Raw genomic sequence first — 21,009 nt, forward strand, 5'->3', positions numbered from 1 at the left:
TGAGCCAAAAATTAGCTTCGTTGCTGTCGATTTTCGCCTTCAACAAAATAGGCTGGATCAAATTTCGATCAATTCACAAATGCAGAAAGACACTCGAAATCATGATCAGTATTTGAAGAAGGAGAACAGGAGATACGAGGCGCTTGTAAATCTGTTCTGAGTTGGCTAATGAATCAAACGGTCTGTAACAGCCAGCTTAGTAAGTAAGATGTTACATTGGCGTGGTACAGTGTTAAAACGTTGTAATTAGTTTTTAATGAATGCAATTATTTTTATTTATAATAATTACATAAAATATTAATACACGTATATTCAGTACATAAAATATAAGACACAAAATTAAACAAAAAAACATATATGTATACTATGTGTGTGTGTGTGTGTGTTGTATTCAATCATCACTTGCTGGCATAAATCAATTTCCGATGCGAGTAGACGATCTTTTGTATTAAAGTTAGTAATGTAAAAAAAGTTGTAGAAAAAAAGCAGATAATCGACATAATAAAATATATAAAATATACGCTTATTTGTTTGAGAACAATTTAGTGTGTACACAAAGAAAAAATTGAATTCTACAAAATAGAATGTTTTATTCAAGAGGATGATATTTCGTTAATTGCTTAAAAACGTAAATAAATCAGGCTCGTTTGGATGAGAGTTGAATATTTCTAAACATACCGTTGCAAACATGTCGGAAAATCGACACTTAAAAGAGCACTCGCCGTATTCCTCTCTGTATGGTGTAAATTGTGGTATTTTTATGATTGTAATAAACAATTAATAGATGTCAGAGTCAAAGCGAATAAACATTAAGCTCGCTTTAATTTTATAAAGCAACTTTTCCTGTGTGCACATACAAATTGTTTTTGTTTTCTGGAAGGAAAACACAGAATTGCAATGCGGTTAGTGTTGTACAAAATTAATTGATTAATTGTATGTTACTGTAGCACCAAACAAAATTTAAGAACCGTAATCATAAATTCCGTCTGAAATTATCGTTTCGTATGGGTTACAATTTTGTGCGTCACGAAGAACTGAAATTTACTGTTTCTATTTCGTTCAATTTTGTGTACGATAGTTAAATCAAATTGTGTGGACATTTGTAAAATATAAAATAGAGAAGCTTATAGAAATCAAAACTAGCACTGATCATGAATTGTGCTTCTGCTATCCACCGATGCATAGTTTTGTCCAAGACCATAATTTGTATGTTCCTATTCTACTTAGTCTCTCATTTAATGCATGTAAAATGTATTCCTGATCGACTTAAAGGAGTTCACACTTGAATCTGCGGTTTATGTGTTTGTTCGTTTTACGTCCCTTTTTGCCCCTGTGTTCCTTGTCTTTGCGTATTTCACGAACCAGGGTATAGAAGGCGTCATCAACGCCCATACGTGTCTTGGCTGACGTTTCAACGAAGGGAATTCCGTACTGTTTGGCAACCTGGAAGATAAAAAAAGATACCCTTATTACATATGTTTTATCGGATAGACTATATCCTTTTAAATATTACTTCTCGGGCCTGGTTCATATTTACAGCCCACGCCTGCAAGTCACATTTGTTCCCAACAAGAACCATGGGCACTTCCTCTGCGTCCTTGACTCGTTTAATTTGCTCGCGATATGTTCCAATGTCTTCAAATGATTTAGCACTATTTACCGCAAATACTAACAAGAAGCCTTCGCCTGTTCTCATATATTGATCTCGCATTGCAGAATACTCTTCTTGACCAGCGGTATCCAGAATGTCTAGTAGGCATGTCTCACCATCTAATGCCATCGTATAAACACATTTTATTCACATATTATTTCATTACAACAATTACTTACCAATCACCACCTGTTTTCGATATGAGTCCTCTATTGTTGGATCGTACTCGTCTACAAAGTGATTTTGTATTAATTGAATGGTTAAGGCCGATTTTCCAACACCGCCCGCGCCCACCACCACTAGTTTATATTCAGTCATTTTTATCTATCCCTTGATGTGCTCCAAACAGATGATTTCGTTCTTCCTTCACACAAAACCGCAGTAATTGCACAAATCTATTAAACCTAACTGGTGCTTATTGTTTGTTGCTTTCCCTAGTCGTCAGTGTTGTTGCGTGTAAGTTTCCTCTATTCTCGCAAGAATGTGTGCGTATGTGGTGACCGTATGAGAAATTCTTCGCTATAAACGACGAAAAATTGCAAAAGAGACGACTTTAAATTCTCAATTAAATAAAAACAATCACCAGAATAATGTATCCAGGTAAAAAACACAAAACAATTTTTTTCGAGTTTTTTCTATGGAGTTTATAGGTTTGACAAATGTAGCGTCACTGTCAATTTGATTCTTTGTTCTGGGGAGCGGCATCTGGCATCTTTTTGAAGCACCAAATTTTTTAATTGATGTAATGAGTCACTTCACACTCTGATTTTTGCAGAATTTATTGTAAAGTCTATTTAATCGCTATTATACTTGCACCGTAAATATTGTCAAATAATAAACGATTCTACGAATCTCTTGTCGATTAAGTGTACCTTCGCAGCTGAATTTCCCATTCACTAAATATATTGCAATTTTCCTGTATTTTCAATTCATTGATGTTATTAATTCCAACTGAATTGTAACTTTGCCATTTGACATTTACTGTCCGTTCACTAAATTCGGGCGAACAATGTACATGCTTGTCGAGTACATTTTTGTTGAGTGGATCTAATATCATGTTTACACTTATCGCAATTGTAGATTTGCGATGAGAGTTCGGAAATCTCGTGTTTTGCAACAAGGTTTCCCATATATTTTAAATGGGAGCAAATCCACTTATTTGAAGAAAGTGGGTTTGTAATACGAAAACTTCAAATGCAACACTTCGATTGCAGTGCCTACCGGTTTTTATGATTACATGATTGTATGAAATGAAATGATTACATTTTGTAGTTTAATTTAATAAAATGGTTTAAACCATGTTTCCACTTGGAGCAAATCTAGATTTGCGACGAGATTTCGGAAATCTCGTGTTTTGCAACGACGTTTCCCATACATTTTCAATGTGAGCAAATTCACTTATTTGAGGAGATTTTAAGCAAATCTCCTTCCAAATTCAAATTCAACACTGCGTTTGCATTGAATATCGGGTTTTATTTGAATGTTTGGGCAGCATTTTTTCTTAACATCTGACAATTTCTTATCGAAATTATAAAATTTAGTAGTAATTTAATAAAATCTTTTCACAAACTTCAATTCTGACCGCAATGTACACCCTGTCAAAAACCTCATTGTTGACAAATTAAAACCGCATAAACCGTAGTCGAAACGAGGTTTGGAGATTATCTCAAATTTAGTGGATTTAAGCTCTTGTGAAACCATGGTTTTAAATAATAACACAACTTACCACAGTTAAATAAGCTGAACACAATAAAAATGCAAACGACATCCAAAATGCTGTAAACAAATTACTGTTAATTTAGTTTCAAAAATTCTCACAGCAAACTATGCCATTTTCCACGTTATCTTTGGTCGTGTATCTCTTTCTCTCAATTTACTTACACACGTACAAACACGAGAGCAAGTTTCTTTGGTTGTATTGAGAACAATGTTATTTTTGAAAAGACATTTTAATGTCAAGATGGCGGATTGGACCATATGATTTGTGGTTGTTGTACAAATGAGACCACCTTTAATCGTTTCGCCATGAATTCAAGGCGTAAATCGAGGTATTACTGTATTACATACAGCTGGATACAAGACCCTTCCTCTATTGATTTACCTTGTTGTATACAAGTTCACAGGCGTTGTTTTGTTTCTTGGTAGAGTTATAGACGAAAAAATATATACAAAATTAAGTTCAAAATGGGACCCATATGTAGAACGTGTGCAAAGGAACTTTTGAATTGTGAAGACGCTCTAAAAATATTTAGCGCAAAACACAGGAAATTGTTATTTCAACTCCAAGATTTAACTGGCATGATGGTATGTAATTGGGCATATTAGATTTCCATATTCCGTCCCGTAGAGTGTACTGTTTTTACTTTGTAGCTAAAAAACTGTGATTTGCCAAAGTTGATGTGTGCATCGTGCCACCAATCGTTGAGCCAGGCTCATCAATTTCGCCAAAAGGTTTTGATGGTACAGGATTCGTTTGACAAAAACAAGGCTTCAAAGTGCAGATTCAAAAGGAACTGGAATAAGAATGTAGAAGACACAGAATTTGTGCAATTGTGCGTAAAAGAGGAAAAGGACGAGTTAGAGGAGTCGGAAAAAGAAATGAACGATTCCCTCCAGATAACCTACAAAGAGGAAATCACATGCAATAAAAAATTTATTGCATCAGAAGTGAATGCCCTAGAACTTAATGAGGAAAACATCCTCGAAGATATTAAAATCTCAATATTGCAAGATACTTGCGATGATAGTGATGTGGGCGTTTGGAGTAAGTCTGTGCCAGCAGATGATAAAAGGAGTTTTACCTCAACAACAGAAGATGAGAAAAGCTTCAAAAGTGACGTCGAGCATAAACCAACTGCTGTGATAGAGAAAAGAATTACAAAAAAGCGAGCAAACAGGAGAAGTTTCTCTAAGAGCAGACAAAATATGAGGGATACATCGGAAAAGAAATCCAAAGAGTCAATTAAGAAGGAAAGCAAATCTTTTGTTAGGAATAAAAAGGAAGCTTCTGATCATTCAAATTTATTTATTTGTGATCAGTGTGGAAATCATTTTACCTGCAGAAATCATTTCAAACTACATCTTCGGCGACATACAGGTGATAAACAATGTGCTTGCGAGTAAGTAGAACCTATTCTCAAAATATGTATAGTCATTACATGAACTACATATATCAGTCGTATTACATTCATAATGACTACATACGATGTAGGTATACGTACCTACTTATTTCAATATGTCTAATTGTATACGTTGGTATAAATACAACTAAAAGATATTATTGCAACCTTTTCGGATCTGACCGCATCTAATATGTTCAAATTAGATCTGACCAGATCTTTATTCAAGGTTCGAGTAAACTAATATCCAAACTGTACGCAGATTGTGTCCAGATAAGTTTTTCACGAGCTCGGAACTGAGAAGACACATGAGGAAACATACTGGCGAAAGGCCTTTCGCTTGTAAATATTGTGAACGGCGATTTACGGACTACAGCACAAGAGTTAAACATGAACGAACTCATACCAACGAACGACCTTTTATCTGTTCCCAATGCGGAAAATCGTTCACAACATCTTATGTTCTAAAAAATCATATGTTAACCCACACTGGCGAAAGACATTTTAAGTAAGTAAGCCCCTTTGGAATTTTTAAAACTATGCATACAAAAAAGTATGTGTTTGTTTATGTTATTGTTGTTGTAGCCACACCTTGCGTTTTGAGGTGTGGGTAGCGATTCCTGACCATCCTCTGGGAAAGCTGGATTGTTTCGCCAAATAAAACCAATCGCAGTAGATACTCTCCAAGCCTGGTGTCCGTCCGCTAAAAAATTAAAGTACAATTAAAGTACATCGTAATTTTTTTTTTTACTTGTTTATTTTCTAAATAAAATTAAAAAAAAGCTATGTCCTTGAGTGTTAAAGATAGAGCTAAATAATGGCATATAACAAATACGGCTTTTAATTCACTATATAGCTATAAAAGACAAGCCAGGGTCGAAAAGTTATTGCTGACATTTTAAGAGAAGTCGAAAATAATGTCGATAATGTCAAAATTTGAGGCGAAAGTATGTTTACTAATGGTGTCAACAGTAAAATTCTTAGACAAGCCTGAAATATCCTTGATTTAGATCATCTTTCCTGTGATCCTCTTCGAGTTTTGTCTTAAAAAATATTATAAAGGCCCTTTATAACTTTAATTATTATATCCGCAATCGTTGAAAGGAGAAGCACTTTATAAATCGTAATCATAGCCATTAAAGTATTGTCGCAGAGTGGGGAGCCAACACTAATTTGGATGCTTTTGAGGTTCATATACCCACCACTATAGGGTGGGAAGCCACCATAGCGCAGAGGTTAGCATGTCCGCCTATGACGCTGAACGCGTGAGTTGGAATCCTGCGAGACCATCAAAAAAATTTTCGGCGGTGGTTTTCCCCTCCTACTGCTGGCAACATTTATGAGGTACTATACCATGCAAAACTTCTCTTCAAAGAAATGACGCTATGCGGCACGGCGTTCGGACTCGGCTATCAAAAGGAGGCCCCTTATCATTGAGCTTAAAACTTGAATCGGACTGCACTCATTGAGATGTGAGAAGTTTGCCCCAGTTCTTAGTGGTATGTTTATGGCCAAAATTTGCAATTTACTATAGGGTGGGTGGTATACTAATCGAGTTATTTCGTTTATAACACCTTGAAATATTGATCTAAGATCCCATAAATTATATATATTCTTGTTCGTCTCGACCTTCTGGGTCGATCTAGCCCTGTCCATCTGTCGAAATCACGATAGCGGTCGAACGCGAAAGACCTAAAACCATTCTGGTTCAGCAAAAAAATCCGATTTTCTAAGGAAGATACAAGGTTTTATATCAAACAGGATAACGCAATGGATCTTTAAACAGAATAAAGGTATTACAAGCCGTATAACGCTGAAGATCATTAACATATAGAATAAATAAGATTGTTCCCAAAATAGAATAAACCGACACCTAGCACTTAAATATGAGGAAATGACCTTGCAAGCAGAAACAGAAATTATTAGCATCACGAAATTCCGTAAGTAAATGAATAAGTTTGTAGAATTGAATGCTCTACATTAATCAGGCGATACCGTTATGAAAAGTTCTTCATTATCAATATTCTCCTGTATATAGACTGTTAATTTTAATAACAAATGGCTGGAATGAAGCCCTTGATGAAAAGCATATTGCATATCATTAATCTGAAGCATCGAATGTTGGAAAATTTTATCCTATCCACAGGTTGCGAATAGTGGAATGCTCAGTCCGGAGAAGTTGTAACTGCAGTCGCGGACAATCAACAGTATAGAGTGGCCAGTCTCAGTGAGAGGTCGGGTGGCGCCAGCTCTTGCACAAATGTTGAGTGCCTACAATGCTCGATATGGCAAGGCGAGTTATTGGCGCCTTGTATAACCAATGGTCTCCCTGTTTCCACGGCGATCGGTCCTTTGGACTGGAACGAGCTTGCTCACCTACAAGAGCTTGACGAGGATCGCCACCTCCACATGAAAATGTGTTTACAACAACAAAAACAAATGTTCGAAAAATGTCATTAAATTGATCAATATGCATCGTTGGTGATTCTATAACTTTAGTGTTGCCATTTTATTTTAATAATGTATTTGTTTCGTTTTAGGTGTGATGTGTGTTCAAAGGCGTTTACAAGAAGAACTCATTTGGTTGTTCACTTTCGTTCTATAATGCATAAGCAAGCTGTTGAAAAAAAAACAATATCACAAGATGCCTCCCCAGAATGTGGGAAATACAAAGCATCGCCACTAAAAGTGCAGTGACAATTCATTGTTCTTTCGTTCCTAGGTCTGCAAAGATCAGTATTATTTAAGATTTTATTCGATAGCATTTTTTTTTGAAGTGTCTAATTAGAATACCACATAGTTTCTTAATGAAACTTCTCAATTTAATTATGAATTATTTAAAATAGCTATGGAACGATGCGTAAAATGTTGACAGAACATTTAGGAACAACATCAATTTTTCAACGTTCGGATTAGATTTGAGATCTAAAGTTGCTTAACATGTCAAATCGGATTATTACTAGTCTTCCAAAAGGACTGGACCGACGCAGTCTACATTTGGCACATATGTTGAAAAATATGTGGGAATACAAGATGGGGACAAACATCGATTTATAATTTCGGCCGAATTTTAGTAAGCTTTTGGGTAATAAAGTACATTGGTACTGTAATTAATCGTTTTTATTTCCAAATAAGTGTTTCTTATGTTGCATGGAGCAATTAAAAGATACATTGTCATTCATAGTTGCAAGAAAAAATTCTCCAATGCCTATTATATTACGCAAAGAAAATTTTGTTTGAGCTGCATACCTACAAACGTTTTAGGATATGTCAACGTTTCTCCTAGTAACGAAAATTTCGCCAGAGGTACATACTGCGCTTTAGCTGCAACCGAAAATTTAGCTAAAGGTGCATACGCAGCATAATCGATTAATCGACTTTTTGTATAAAAAAGTCGAAGTCGACTTCCAATGATTAAAAAGTCGAACAATCGATTTTGAGGCCGAAAAGAAAGCCGCACGGAGACACGTTCTGCTTTGTTGCTGTTTCTAATTAAATTATTTCCTATATTTTTGAGTGCTATGATTCATTCTTCTTTGGTTTATTTTTGTTGTCAAAAATATTTTAAATTGAAAAGTTTTTTAAACGGAAAAGTCGTACTTAGAGCGTGTGTCGAATGATAGCAATCTCCCATGGTGAGATGGAGGATGCAATTATAAGGTGTAGTCATGCGAACAGCTGAGTAAATTTTTTTATTTTTGTTTTGATTTTGCAGTAAATATAAATGTCAAAGGCCCTAAAATCTTAAAAAGATGTTCTATTTATTCCGATATTCCAAACATAGGAAACAAAACAGTGTTATAATGATGAAAATACAAATATAAAACACATTTGGAGAAGATAAGTTGTATTGGGTTGCCCAAAAAGTAATTGCGGATTTTTTAAAAGAAAGTAAATGCATTTTTAATAAAGCTTAGAATGAAATTTAATCAAATATACTTTTTTTACACTTTTTTTCTAAAGCAAGCTAAAAGTAAAAGCTGATAACTGAAAGAAGAAAGAATGCAATTACAGAGTCACAAGCTGTGAAAAAATTTGTCAACGCCGACTATATGAAAACTTCGCAATTACTTTTTGGGCAACCCAATAAAACAAAGTTTATTTCTAAAACCACTTTGACATTTGAATTTATGGCATTTGCAAAATTAAAAGTAAACAAGAAAAAAAGCCAGGAAAAGATAATTATTTTCGTAATGAATAGTTTTTAAAAATATTTTCTATTACCGCGAGCAGTTATATTGCAAATGCGAACGTTGCAATCAAGATATAATAATTTACATGTGGTGGCAGTTGCCCAACAACAAAATATTGAGTGCACTATCTGTCAAAATCAGTGATTTCGTGTATGTTACTAGTTCGCGCCATTGCACATGCATTGCATATGCACACAACCAAAACAAGATAACAGTGCACTTCGCAAAAAAAATTTTACTCAGCTGTTTACGGTACATTACCTGGTAATTATATCATGGTTGCAATATGGATATGGATACCGTAAACAGCTGAGTAAAATCTTTTCTAGCGAAGTTCACTATCTGTCAACGAGTTTTGGTTGTGTGTGTGTATTATAGTGAAGAACCATAATACTCACAAACAACGAAAAATGGCGCGAATTAGTAACATACACAAAATCAGGGTTGCATTAATCACTGATTTTGACAGATAGTGCGCTCAATAATTTGTTGTTGGGCAACTGTCCACTAACTACCGTTATTATGTGTTGTCTCCAAAAGTCGTTTCCGCTACGATTTATGCTGTTTTAATTTGTCAACAGTGAGGTTTTTGGCAGCGTTTTTATAGTGATTAGCATTTTCATTGTGTTCAGCATATATATTGCGGTCAGCAATTAAGTTTGTAAAACGATTTTATTAAATTTATGCTAACTTTCATAATTTTAGTAAGAAATTGTCAGAAAATAAGAAAAAGTGCTGCCAAAAAATCCCAATAATAACCGGTATTCAATGCGTAGGGTTGCATTTCAATTCGGAAGGGGATTTGCTACAAATATCCTCAAATAAGTAGATTTGCTGACATCGAAAATGATGTGAAACCTTGCAAAACACGAGATTTCCGAATTCTCGTCGCAAATCTAGATTTACTATTTCGGCGTCAAGGCGACTCATAAAATAGAGCACAATCCGCTCTTCTGTTTCGGCTTTACGTTACTCTCTCTAGTCACACAAATACGTTACACTATGTCAGGCCCACTGATTGGCTACTGCCATTATTTTTATATTGTCAAACAACTTGCTATTACGTTGGCGAGTTTCGTTTTTTCTTCCCAAATACGCGAACTGTCGTGCTATTGTGTTGATTTTTTTTGTAAAAGAAAGAAAAAGATGATTATATTAGTGGATTAGTGACAGAATTGTGGATTAAAATTAGCATGAAACTATTTTCTAATGGAAATGAAATTAGTTGCCTTGAATCTAAAATTTAAAGAATTGTAGATGATACCATTTAAAACAGCTAAAATTGCAAATGTTTATGTTAGTGTGTGCGAAAGAGGGACAAGTTATCAAAAACGAACGTATATTTAATCAGCTTTTCATGTAATTCCGACGCAAAAAGAATACAAGAAATCAAAAATAATCAGTCATCGACGTAGTAAAAATTAAGTATTTTGAAGCAAAAAATATGTTTTGACGACTCATCTCTCCATTATTCCAATAAAGTATATCGCCAACAACATACACTTGGATACAGAACGGGTAAGACTCTCATCGAATTACAAAAAAAAAGAACAACAACAAAAACAACAAGTTAGACCAACAAAAATTTTGCATCTTGTGAATAACTATGTGGATCAGTCAGTTTTCCTAATTGCGACTAGTAAGCATACAAATGTTCTTGCTGGGATTGAAATGTGTATTGATATCTACGTGCAGATAATATGTACATTTTTTCATATTCCTTTTGCTTTTTGATGCTGAGATTCAGTCTTTTGACGGCGCCTGCCTGCGATAAGTGACTTTTTTTTCTTCATTTGTACACACTTGAAGGTGGTGTGTGCGTTTCGAGTGCTATTCGCAATTTAGTATTTTTGCACTCTGCACCATAGATGAACATGAAATAGGTTTAAGCCTCTCAAATTGATAATAAGGTCAAGTCCTTTGTTTATTGTAAATACAAGACTAACGATTATACCACATAGCTCTTCGTGCAAAAGTACATGTTTGTATTTTAAAAATTATGAATGATAAATAAATTGGGCCTTGGCTACAATATATGTATGTATGAATGTGCAGTAGACACACATCGGTGTGTAATTTCGATTTCGATTTAAATTCTGTTACTCGGCTTAAAACAAAATTTACTCTTGGTCGCTGTAATTCTAATAGAATTGGTTACTAGGTGAACAACAGGTATTTTTCAAAAATATGGAGGAACTAGCGAACACAATCCGCGTTTCCTGTGTGCGTCTGCAGGGCCAATTTGAGCCTTTTTGAAAGCTTGAGTTTTTGTAACCCCTTTTCAGACAGTGCCCTGTGTAGTCAAATTACTAGAAATCCGAACAAATGCTTTAAAAAATCGATTTCTTACACTTTTTTTTGGAAAGTTTTGGCATTTTATTTCCACACAAGATTTGTTTTAAGAATTTCTCTTTAGTAAACATTGTGATATTTTGCAATTAGGTATAAAGAAAACCCATTTTATTTTTGAAGAACATATACATTGTAGCAATGTGTTGTACACTGAGGCGGCAGCACTTGCCAATAAAAGACCGGCTGCCATGGGATTGAAAAATATACAGTCATGGGCATAAGTATTTTGGCAAACCAATTTTCGGACAGTTTAGCTTACAGATTTTTCTTTAAATAAAATTAAAATTTCCTACTATGGCGACTAACAGTAGTCATAAATGGTCTAATGTAAAACTTCATGGTAAGTATCAAATTGTTGGGTTGCATAAGTATTTTGACATTTGATTTTTTTATAAGAATTATCAATAAATTTGTAAATAAAGAAGCGAGACATTCAATTTCACTATACCAATGCCGACTGCTTTAGAGGTGACCCAGTAGTGCTTTGGAGATAAGCTACATATAACGGGCGGTGAAACCTGGTCCAATGAATGAAAGAATGGATTAAGATAAAATACTGATAAATATTTTAACGAAATTTCACTTCACTTTAGTGATAGATTTATAGGCTTGCATTTTATTTTATGGCTAGGCAATGCCCTATGCCGTGAAGGACCAATTTTCTCTATTAGATTATGCCAAATACAGTCTATTGGTCACCTACAACTCTAGATCTAGAAATTGTATGGGTCTAACTCAATTAAAAATGCTGTACTTTAATGATAATGGCTTAAGAAGTCACAATGGCGGAAATTGAAGCTTTACACCAAAATATCCCAACTGATTTTAATAAAACTATGATAGAATCCACTCCAAACAAACGCTTACATTTGAGCCCACACTCCTAAGCTTGATTTTCTTTTAATTTGATCATAAAATTTATTATTTTTTTATTTAATCTTATAATAAAATTAAATATCAAAATACTTATGCCACCCAACATTTTGATGTTGGGCCAGCCACAGAGGCTGGTGCATTGAGCTCCGATCTCTGTGGTGCTCATTGTTATCACGAGAAGTTGTTGTTGAAGCCACATTTGCAAGTGGAGGTGGCGATCCACGTCATGCTACTGTAGATGAGCAAACTCGTTCCGGTCCAAAGGACCGATCGACGCGGGAGCAGGTTGGCCATTGGTCATTTAAAGACGCCAACAACCCACCTTGTCATATCGCACATCATAGGGGCTCAGTATTTGTGCAAGAGATCAAGCTTTTTAACTCGATTTAAATTGTTTGTTATATAAAACATAATCCATAAACTATATATACATATGAGTGGTGATTTTTTAGCTATAATCTTTTTTTGCAACACTGGTTTAAAGGGATCACGCTCGTTTCGTGTTTTGTTCCACTTTCAAACATTTTCAGTTTCTATAATTTAACTATGAATCGTCTTACAAATGAACAACGCTGGCAAATTATTGAATTTTATTATCAAAATGCGTGCCCTGTTAAGAAAGTTTATTGCGCGCTTCTTCCAAAAAAATCGGGTTCAGCGACTAAGCTCATCGTAACATAACTGTGAATGGTGAGATTATATCCAACTTTTTTTTGGGCCAAAACGAAAGAGCTTGTCTTGCATGATATGTGGCTTCAACAAGACCGTGCAACATGCCACACAGCACGCGTAACAATGGACTTATTCCACGTTCAGGACCGGTCAATTGGCCGGTTAAATCGTGTGATTGAATGCCTTTAGACAATGTTAAAGCTCATGTCTATAAATACAAGCCCGTTTCAACTGTCGCATTGGAAGACAACATTGAAGCATTTATTAGTGAGATACCGGCCGAAATGTTGGAAAGAGTATGTCAAAATTGGACCAAGCGGATTGACCATTTGAGGCGCAGTCACGGTCAGGATTTACATGAAATAATCTTTAAACCGTAAATAATAATAATATTTGAAAAACTTTCCTATAGCTCTAAAAAATCACCCTTTCTTATAACAACTATCTATAATTTGAGCAAGCTTACGACCATTGTTGTCAGAGTTTTTATTATTTTTGTTATTTACTTGCAACTACAACCACCCAAAACATCGACTTTATCTTCCAGTAAACATTATTGCATGAACTTAACTTCAACCTAGCTTTGCGATGTTTAGCTTATGTCCCTTGTAGCCATTGCTTTTCATTAACATTTTTCTTATATTTACTATAAATATAATTTCATTTATAAATAATTAAACAAAAAAAAAAGAAAAGCAATAATAGTTTTTGGCATTGTGTGTTTTGCTGTTGCAGATGTCCTTTTTGATTTACGAGATATTGGTGTTTGGTGGTTTAACTTTCTTACTGCGCTCGAAGAAAGGTGTCCTTTTTTAATCCAATGTTCATCTCAAGAAGGCATGCTTCTACCATTGCACAGTTTAGTAATTAGTGAGTGGTGGAAGCATGTAATCTTTTTTGGTGCAGAGCTGACTGATGATGGAGCTTGGTTAGCTTCGATCGCTTGCGTCTATCCCTATAGGCTGCATTCATCGCAACCACATTTTGCCTAAAACTTTTTTAAAAAGGGTTATTATTTTGATTCCTGTTCTAAATAGAAACAAAAACAAGTTCTACATTGGTTTCATCTGGGCGAATAAATCCAACAACAAAATGAAACAACCAAACGCCAAAACAGACGAATGAACGGGAAGCACGCCGATAAATGTGTATACACACATTAAAAGGTTACTATTTGGCAAACGAAGATTCCTGGGTAACAGGTTTTAGGCACTATATGTGTTGCTGATGTTCTTTTCGAGATAAAAATATTGGCGGTTTACCTTTCTTACTGTGCTCGAAGAAGGTGCCCTGCCCTACCATTGCACAGCTTACTAATTAGTGAGCGGTGGAAGCATGTAATCTTTTTTTGGGGCAAAGCAGACTGATGATGGACCTTCGAAATCGCGATCTCTGTAGCCTCTCCAATGTATTGATCGCAACCACATTGTGCCTACCATAAAGGAACGGGGGATACTTCTTTCATAACAATGAGTGCAGTCCGATTAAAGTTTAAGCTAAATGATAAGGGGCCTCCTTTTTTATTAACATGCCGTGATATCTCACTATGCATTCAGCATTAGTAAGGGAAAAACCAACGCCGAAAAATTTTTCTGGTGTTGACGTCGGGATTTGAACCCAGGCGTCATAGGCGGACATGCTCATCTGTGCGCCACGGCCGCCTCTTATTTAAAAAAAAAACTCTTGTGTAAAATAAATGAAACATACATATAAAGCATATAAAGAGTTACCAAGCATAGAGGAGAACCATTCGTGTCCAAGAAATTGATGAAAATACATTTTAGTTCTACATTCCATTATTGGTGTTTGGCCTTGGCTGACAAAAAAAAAAAAAACTCAAAAAATATGAAAGCAACTATGTTTCAAAGTTAACAACATTCAAGTTTCCTATATCCATTCTAGTTGAAGCACTTGAAGACAATGCCATCCAAACTAATTTACATACATTGAAACAAATGAAGAGGCATCATTGAATACACATTCTATTATAACACACATGGACAGCATTGGTCATCTAATTAGCAAAAATTCACCAAAGTACCTTTATTTGATGAGTGTTTAAAGTGTTTTGTTTTTCATTGATAATAAAAATCTTCTATTTCCTGGAGTTTACCATGGATACGTGCTCTAACTAAAGCAGTAGCAGTTATAGCAGTACGTTGTACACTGAGGCGGCAACCCTTGCCGATGAAGGTCTTATATGCCATTGTGCAAAATTTCAGTAAAATCGGGTAAGAATTGCGATATCGACGGATCGGTGCATGGTATGGGGGCAATATGAAAATCTGAACCGATATGGCCCATTTGCAATCCCCAACGACCTACAAATGAGGAAGTATCTGTGTAAAATTTCAAGTAGATAACTTCATTCGTTCGACCGTTATGGTTATCGTCCACAGACGGACGAACTGAATCGATTCGGACGAACTGAACCGATTCAAGATTATATATACTTTATAGGGCCGCAGGTCAATATTTCGCTGTGTTTAAAATGGAATGAATTAGTATTATATTATTATTTTGCATAAACTCAGAAATATTTCTTAATTTTTTTAATGAAAAAATTAAATTTTGTGGTTCATAGTTTTAAAATCTAGCATATTCTGCAGAAAAATTCTTTGGGCGTTTGTAAATTCGTTTATTTCTTTTAAAGTTATAGCGGTTCAAAAATTATTTTATTAAAAAATTTTATTCCGGCAGTATGTCAACACAGACGTGAGATCGTAGTCCTATGTGTCCCGTTATGATACCGACATATTTACTCACTTCCTGACAGTATTCGGCAAATTCAGTAAAAAACGTCTTGCAAAGTCACAAAATCATTTCTATGAATAGAATAAAACATAAAATATGTTTTTTAATTTAATAATCGTTTATATTCTTACATTTCACAGATGTATTAGGCAATATTTTGTACAACAATGTTACCAGCTGCCGCAATGCGTTGAATGTAACATTTTTGAAAAAAGATTTCATAATTATAACGAAATTAGTGCATTAAAACTCAGTGCGCAAAGGGAAAACTTTTGCGTTGAATTCCCAATATTCTTGCCATTGTGGATATCGGAACAGGCCTGTATATGTTCTCTATTTTACTCGTTTGATTGAATGGTTTATTTACCCATTAGCCGATTTCATCGCTTATTTTGGATGCTTAAAAATGCTTATTAAGCGGATTGGCTTATCACCGTTTATTAATGGCATTGTTGGTAAGCGTGTAAAATAGAAAACTTATGGTGTCATCATTCAATTGGAATTATCCAATGATTCTGGAATGCAAAAAATTGCTAAGAATCATTTTGTGGGGAGAGTGTTTTCGTTTTTCATAAGCTAGCGAATCCGCTAAATTGGTAAATAAAACAACTCAAATGTCATTAACAATCAGCGAAAAATAAGAATGAAAATCTGCTTATTGGGTAAATAAAACAAACCTATTGTATTTTTGATGGTAAGCCTGTCATGACAATTCAGTATTCGATAAACCGACGTGTAAACACATTTTTTCAATAGCTATAATAATGTTCAAGATTCACTAAATAAGGTTAAGCCAAGCAGCCGACATAAACTTTTTTTTAATTTTTGTCACTACTTGGCATTGAGGATGTCAACTTGTTCTCATTTTACATTCATTCTTTGTTTACGTTTTCTCCTATTTGATGACATTTTCAATCGGCAGATTTGACATCCTTAATGATGTTTATGGTGCCTATCCACTACATGTTTTCGTAAGTGACCTAACCTTCTATTAGTGAATCCTGAATAATGTTTTGCATGGAAGTGTCCTCTCGGGAACCCTTTTATTATTGAGTGTGTTCCAGGACCATCTACTTTCACAAGTAGATTTATTAACTAATTAACTGGAGGCCGCAGTATCGCATAGGTTAGCATGTCCGCCTATGAGACTGAACGCCAGGTTTCGACTATAAAACGCATGGGTTCGGCTATAAAAAGGAGGTCCCATATATTGTAATTTAGCTTAAACTTGAATTGGACAGCACTCATTGATATGTGAGAAGTTTGCCCCTGTTCTTTATGGAATGTTCATGGGCAAATTTGCATTAATTAGTTATTATGTGGCTAGCTGATTGCTGTGACTATAAGTGCCGCTATAAGAAGTTTAAAGTTGGTTTTCTTCTGTCGTAAAATTTATAAAACACCCACCTTCACAGAATTTTCTTTATCTTTGTCCACAAATGGTCATAACATAGTCTTAAGTAAAGCTAAATAAAATATACAGGGATTACGACGATAGCTTTAGTCGCTAGTGCCTACTTTTAAATGTTTATTGCAATTTTTAATTATAGTAAATAAATAAATAAATTTTACAGAGAAGTTGTATATTTTTCCGAACTTGTCGTCATTTCCAACCGGTATAGTCTTATGGCCATCGAACGTACAATGTAGATAAATTTGTCGTGGACATTTAGCTCCTCCTTAACGTTACATACAACAGCATAAGTAAACATTATTATTTCCCATATTTTTTCAATTTATGGTACAGCTACTAAGAAGTTCTTAATTTAAATATGTTGCCAATGGCAGTTGGGTACCTCGATATGTGTTAATTGACTTTTCTGTTACTTTGGTTGGAAAAGCCTTTAAGTGGTGCATTCACCCAAAAAAATTAACACCACAACAGTCGTGACTTCGTGTATCCATAATAGTAAACATTTACCTAACGGTATTTCAATAGTAGCTTACTACTAAAGTTAAATATATTTCTAGCTTATTGTTGCTGGTTGTGGTTAGAATTAACATCATAACGATGTGTATTAACCTATTTTTTCTCTAATGTAATATTTAAGTGTTTAATTTAGGCTATTATTGTTTTTATATTCCTTTGTGTTTTAGGAATTTTTTTTTGGTTCATCCCTCTATTTCTATACCCTACACCACAACTGTGGTACAGGTGATTATAAGTAAGTGCATTTGTTTGCAACACCCAGAAGGAAGAGAGAAGTTTATCGATCGATTCAGATTCACTTTCTGATTCGATTTAGCTGTGCCCGTGTCTGCCTATGTTAATTTGTGTATTTCAGGACGCATTTTTCATCCGATCGTATTCAAATTTTTGCACATACATTTTTTGGCGCAGAGACAAAGCCTAGTGAAATTGCAAAAATTTGGATCAGATTTGGATATAGCTCCCATTTTTCTACTGAACACGCAGATTTTATTTGCTGATTTAGCTGACCGAAATGTTTGCTAATACAGCAGTACTATGTTTGCTGAAACAACAATAAAAAACTGCTGTTGCGAGTTGTCATGTCACGCGTGGGTCACATGATTCGTGAGTAATCCGTGATTGATTCAAAATTCATGGTGCGCGAGCGTGGGTGAGTGAAATCTTGCTCATGATCCTATTCACGCCTCTGGTGAAAAATCGTTGAGAAATAATTTTTTTACATTAAAATACGGTATGATTTAAGATACATAGAAAAAAATTAATATTCGTTTCATGGAAAAAAAATTTTTTCAACGGTGAGTCATACGTTTTTCGTGGGTAGTGAGTTTTTCTTGGTTCGTGATTTTCTCATAAGACATGATTTTCTCGTGATTCTAGAAAGTCTCGTGAGAATCTCGTAAGTGTGCGTATGTAAAATGTCTAAAAATTAAACGTAGTATAAGACATAAGACATGATTTTCTCGTGATTCTAGAAAGTCTCGTGAGAATCTCGTGAGTGTGCGTATGTAAAATGTCTAAAAATTAAACGTAGTATTGATTAATAAAAACATTTCTAAAAAAGTGATTAATTTTTGACATTGAAATTCTATTGTTCTTTGAATCATGAAATATGATAATATTGTTATTTTTCTTTTGGTAGACCCCTACCCATCCCTGTCAAATGTGATTGGACAATATATGGATATAGCTGCCATATAGACCAACCACACGATATAGTGTTTTAAGGCCATAAAAACTGCATTTTTTGATAGGCCCCTGCTCATTTTGGTCGAATGTGGACCAGATCGGACCATATTTGGATATAGCGGCCATATAGACCGATCTTCCGATATATGGTATTCAGCCGATAAAATTAGCATTTTTCAGGCTGTTTCGATGTAATTTTGAGCAGTGAGTTTTGGTAGTTATAATTTTTTACCTGATTGACAATCATAAAGCCGCAAAATCGTGTAGTAAATGCTCCAAAGGTCTCGCCAGGATTCGATCCCAGGCGTTCAGCGTCATAGGCGGACATGCTAACCTCTGCGCTACGGTGGCCTCCGATCTGGACCACATTTACCAAAAATGTATAGGGGTCTACCAAATCTTACCGTCAAAAATGAACGCCTGCATGCTAACCTCTGCGTTACGAAGTCTCCAGACTGTATGGGAACTGTTTTCAAATATAGCCAAATCTGGACCACATTTACCAAGAATGTATAGGTGTCTACTAAATCTTACTGCCAAAAATTTCGTCGCAATCGGATGAAAAATGCTTCTTTTATGAGCTGAATACCCTTTATCGGAAAATCATTCTATAAGGCAACTTTATCCAAATATGATCAATCAAAAGATGTAGGGGTTTACCAAAAATCACTATTACAAATTTTATCGAAATCAGGTGGAAGATCAGTCTACATGGAACTATTACCAAAAAAGGTCCGATCTGGGCCCCATTCGACAAAAAGGTGTAAAGGTCTACCAAAAGTCACTACCAAAAATTTTATTGAAATCGTATGCTCCTTTTATGGGCTCAATATCGGAAGATCATTCTAGATGGCAGCCATATCTAAATATGGTCCGAAAGGACCGCATGTTTCAAAACTCGCTTTTTCAAATTTCATCAAAATCGGAAATGCTCCTTTTATAAGCTGACGGATCCGAAAGATCGATCTATATGGAAGCTATATCCAATTGTCATCCAATCTGGGCCATATTCGACGAAAATGTGTAGAGGTCTATCAAAACTCACTGTTTCAAATTTCATCGAAATTGGATGAAAAATGCTCTTTTTATGGCCTTTTCTATTTCGGTAAATAGGTCTATAGCTGTCATTATACCTTAATATAGACCCATTTTGACCACATTTGACAAAACAGAGTAGAAGTCTACCAAAACTCATTGTTTCAAATCGCATTGACATCGGGAAATAAATGCGACTCTTATAGGCGCAATACTCTATATCGGAGGATCGATCTGTATGGCAGCTATATCCGAATATGGTCCGATCGTTCAATAAAACGGTGCAGAGGTCTATGGTTTAAATGTAATCGAAATCGGGTAACAAATACACCTTTTATGACCTTAATACCCAACCCAATCAAGTAAACTTCTTTTCTGAAAAACGTTGGATTTTATTTACTACAAAAGTACATGTTTTTTTTTGCAATAAATTCTTGCAAGAATTGGTGACGAATATAAAGTTTTTTGCACTGACAATGCCTTCCATTCTTGATATACGGATTTTTTAAAAGAAAGTGCATTTTTAATAAAACTTAGAATGAACTTTAATCAAATATATAATTGCCATTTTGTTCGATAACCTTTTGCCATCTTCCTGGCAAATTTAGTATTCCACGCTCATAGAACTTCTGGCCTTTATCTGCAAAAAACTGAACCAAGTATGATTTTATAGCCTCATCATTGCCGAAAGTTTTACCATTTAAGGAGTTCTGCAAAGATCGAAATAAATGGTAGTCTGATGGTGCAAGGTCAGGGCTCTATGGTGGAGGCATCAAAAGTTCTCAGCCAAGCTCACTCAGTTTTTGGCGAGTGACCAAAGATGTGTGCGGTCTAGCGTTGTCCTGGTGGAATATGACACCTTTACGATTGACGAATTCTGGTGGCTTCTCCTTGATGGCTGTATTCAATTTGTCCAATTGTTGACAGTAAACATCCGAATTAATCGTTTGGTTCCTTGGAAGCAGCTCAAAATATACCGCACCCTTCCAATCCCACCAAACAGACAGCATAACCTTCTTTTGGTAGATATTAGCCTTTGAAGTGGTTTGAGCTGGTTCACCATGCTTGGACCATGATCGTTTTCGACTAACGTTGTTGTAAACAATCCATTTTTCATCTCCAGTTATGATTCGTTTTAAAAACGGATCGAATTCATTGCGTTTAAGGTGCATATCACAAGCGTTGATTCGGTTTGTTAAATGAATTTCTTTCAATAAATGTGGTACCCATATTAAAATT

The 21,009-nt window shown here is 35.1% G+C and overlaps 3 protein-coding genes across 11 annotated transcripts in view; 2 read left to right on the forward strand and 1 right to left on the reverse strand.

Moving 5' to 3' along the window:
- Positions 1–246: 246 nt before the first annotated feature.
- Positions 247–2,627, reverse strand: LOC106088091 (ras-like protein 1). Of its 2 annotated transcripts, none has more exons than XM_013253399.2 (4): positions 2,524–2,627; positions 1,831–2,170; positions 1,514–1,770; positions 247–1,443 (listed from the first exon to the last, which is right to left on the reverse strand). In XM_013253399.2, exons 2-4 carry the CDS (start codon positions 1,967–1,969, stop codon positions 1,267–1,269), a joined length of 573 nt encoding a protein of 190 aa, XP_013108853.1. In that variant the 5' UTR covers positions 1,970–2,170; positions 2,524–2,627; the 3' UTR covers positions 247–1,266. The 2 variants fall into 2 exon arrangements, with proteins under 2 accessions (XP_013108853.1, XP_013108861.1); XM_013253407.2 differs by lacking the exon at positions 2,524–2,627 and adding an exon at positions 2,235–2,517.
- Positions 2,628–3,748: 1,121 nt separating this feature from the next.
- On the forward strand, positions 3,749–7,880 carry LOC106088111 (transcription factor Ouib). 6 transcript variants are annotated; one of them, XR_009397295.1, is made up of 5 exons: positions 3,749–3,955; positions 4,022–4,770; positions 5,033–5,278; positions 5,356–6,710; positions 6,809–7,304. XR_009397295.1 is itself a non-coding variant. In XM_013253432.1 (4 exons), exons 1-4 carry the CDS (start codon positions 3,836–3,838, stop codon positions 7,465–7,467), a joined length of 1,272 nt encoding a protein of 423 aa, XP_013108886.1. In that variant the 5' UTR covers positions 3,749–3,835; the 3' UTR covers positions 7,468–7,880. The 6 variants fall into 6 exon arrangements, 2 of the variants coding, with proteins under 2 accessions (XP_013108886.1, XP_013108892.1); XR_009397296.1 differs by having other exon boundaries at positions 6,917–7,304; XR_009397297.1 differs by having other exon boundaries at positions 5,356–6,563; positions 6,615–7,304.
- A 2,148-nt stretch (positions 7,881–10,028) lies between these two features.
- Positions 10,029–21,009, forward strand: part of LOC106087875 (furin-like protease 1) — a 38,102-nt gene continuing 27,121 nt past the window's right edge. For all 3 annotated transcript variants that reach the window (XM_059362038.1, XM_059362039.1, XM_013253070.2), the window contains exon 1: positions 10,029–10,481. The gene's annotated coding sequence lies outside the window, so the exon portion shown is untranslated. The remainder of the gene's footprint in view (positions 10,482–21,009) is intronic.

This window comes from Stomoxys calcitrans, chromosome 2, assembly GCF_963082655.1.
Source record: "Stomoxys calcitrans chromosome 2, idStoCalc2.1, whole genome shotgun sequence".
Taxonomy (NCBI): Eukaryota; Metazoa; Arthropoda; class Insecta; order Diptera; family Muscidae; genus Stomoxys; species Stomoxys calcitrans.

Coding starts and splice junctions, on each gene's coding strand:
- LOC106088091 (XM_013253399.2), bottom strand. CDS start 1,969: ATGACTGAATATAAACTAGTGGTGGTGGGCGCGGGCGGTGTTGGAAAA. Junction 1,771..1,830: donor TCGAAAACAGGTGGTGATTG/GTAAGTAATTGT, acceptor CGATGGCATTAG/ATGGTGAGACATGCCTACTA. Junction 1,444..1,513: donor ATATGAACCAGGCCCGAGAA/GTAATATTTAAA, acceptor TTTATCTTCCAG/GTTGCCAAACAGTACGGAAT.
- LOC106088111 (XM_013253432.1), top strand. CDS start 3,836: ATGGGACCCATATGTAGAACGTGTGCAAAGGAACTTTTGAATTGTGAA. Junction 3,956..4,021: donor AAGATTTAACTGGCATGATG/GTATGTAATTGG, acceptor TTTACTTTGTAG/CTAAAAAACTGTGATTTGCC. Junction 4,771..5,032: donor GATAAACAATGTGCTTGCGA/GTAAGTAGAACC, acceptor AACTGTACGCAG/ATTGTGTCCAGATAAGTTTT.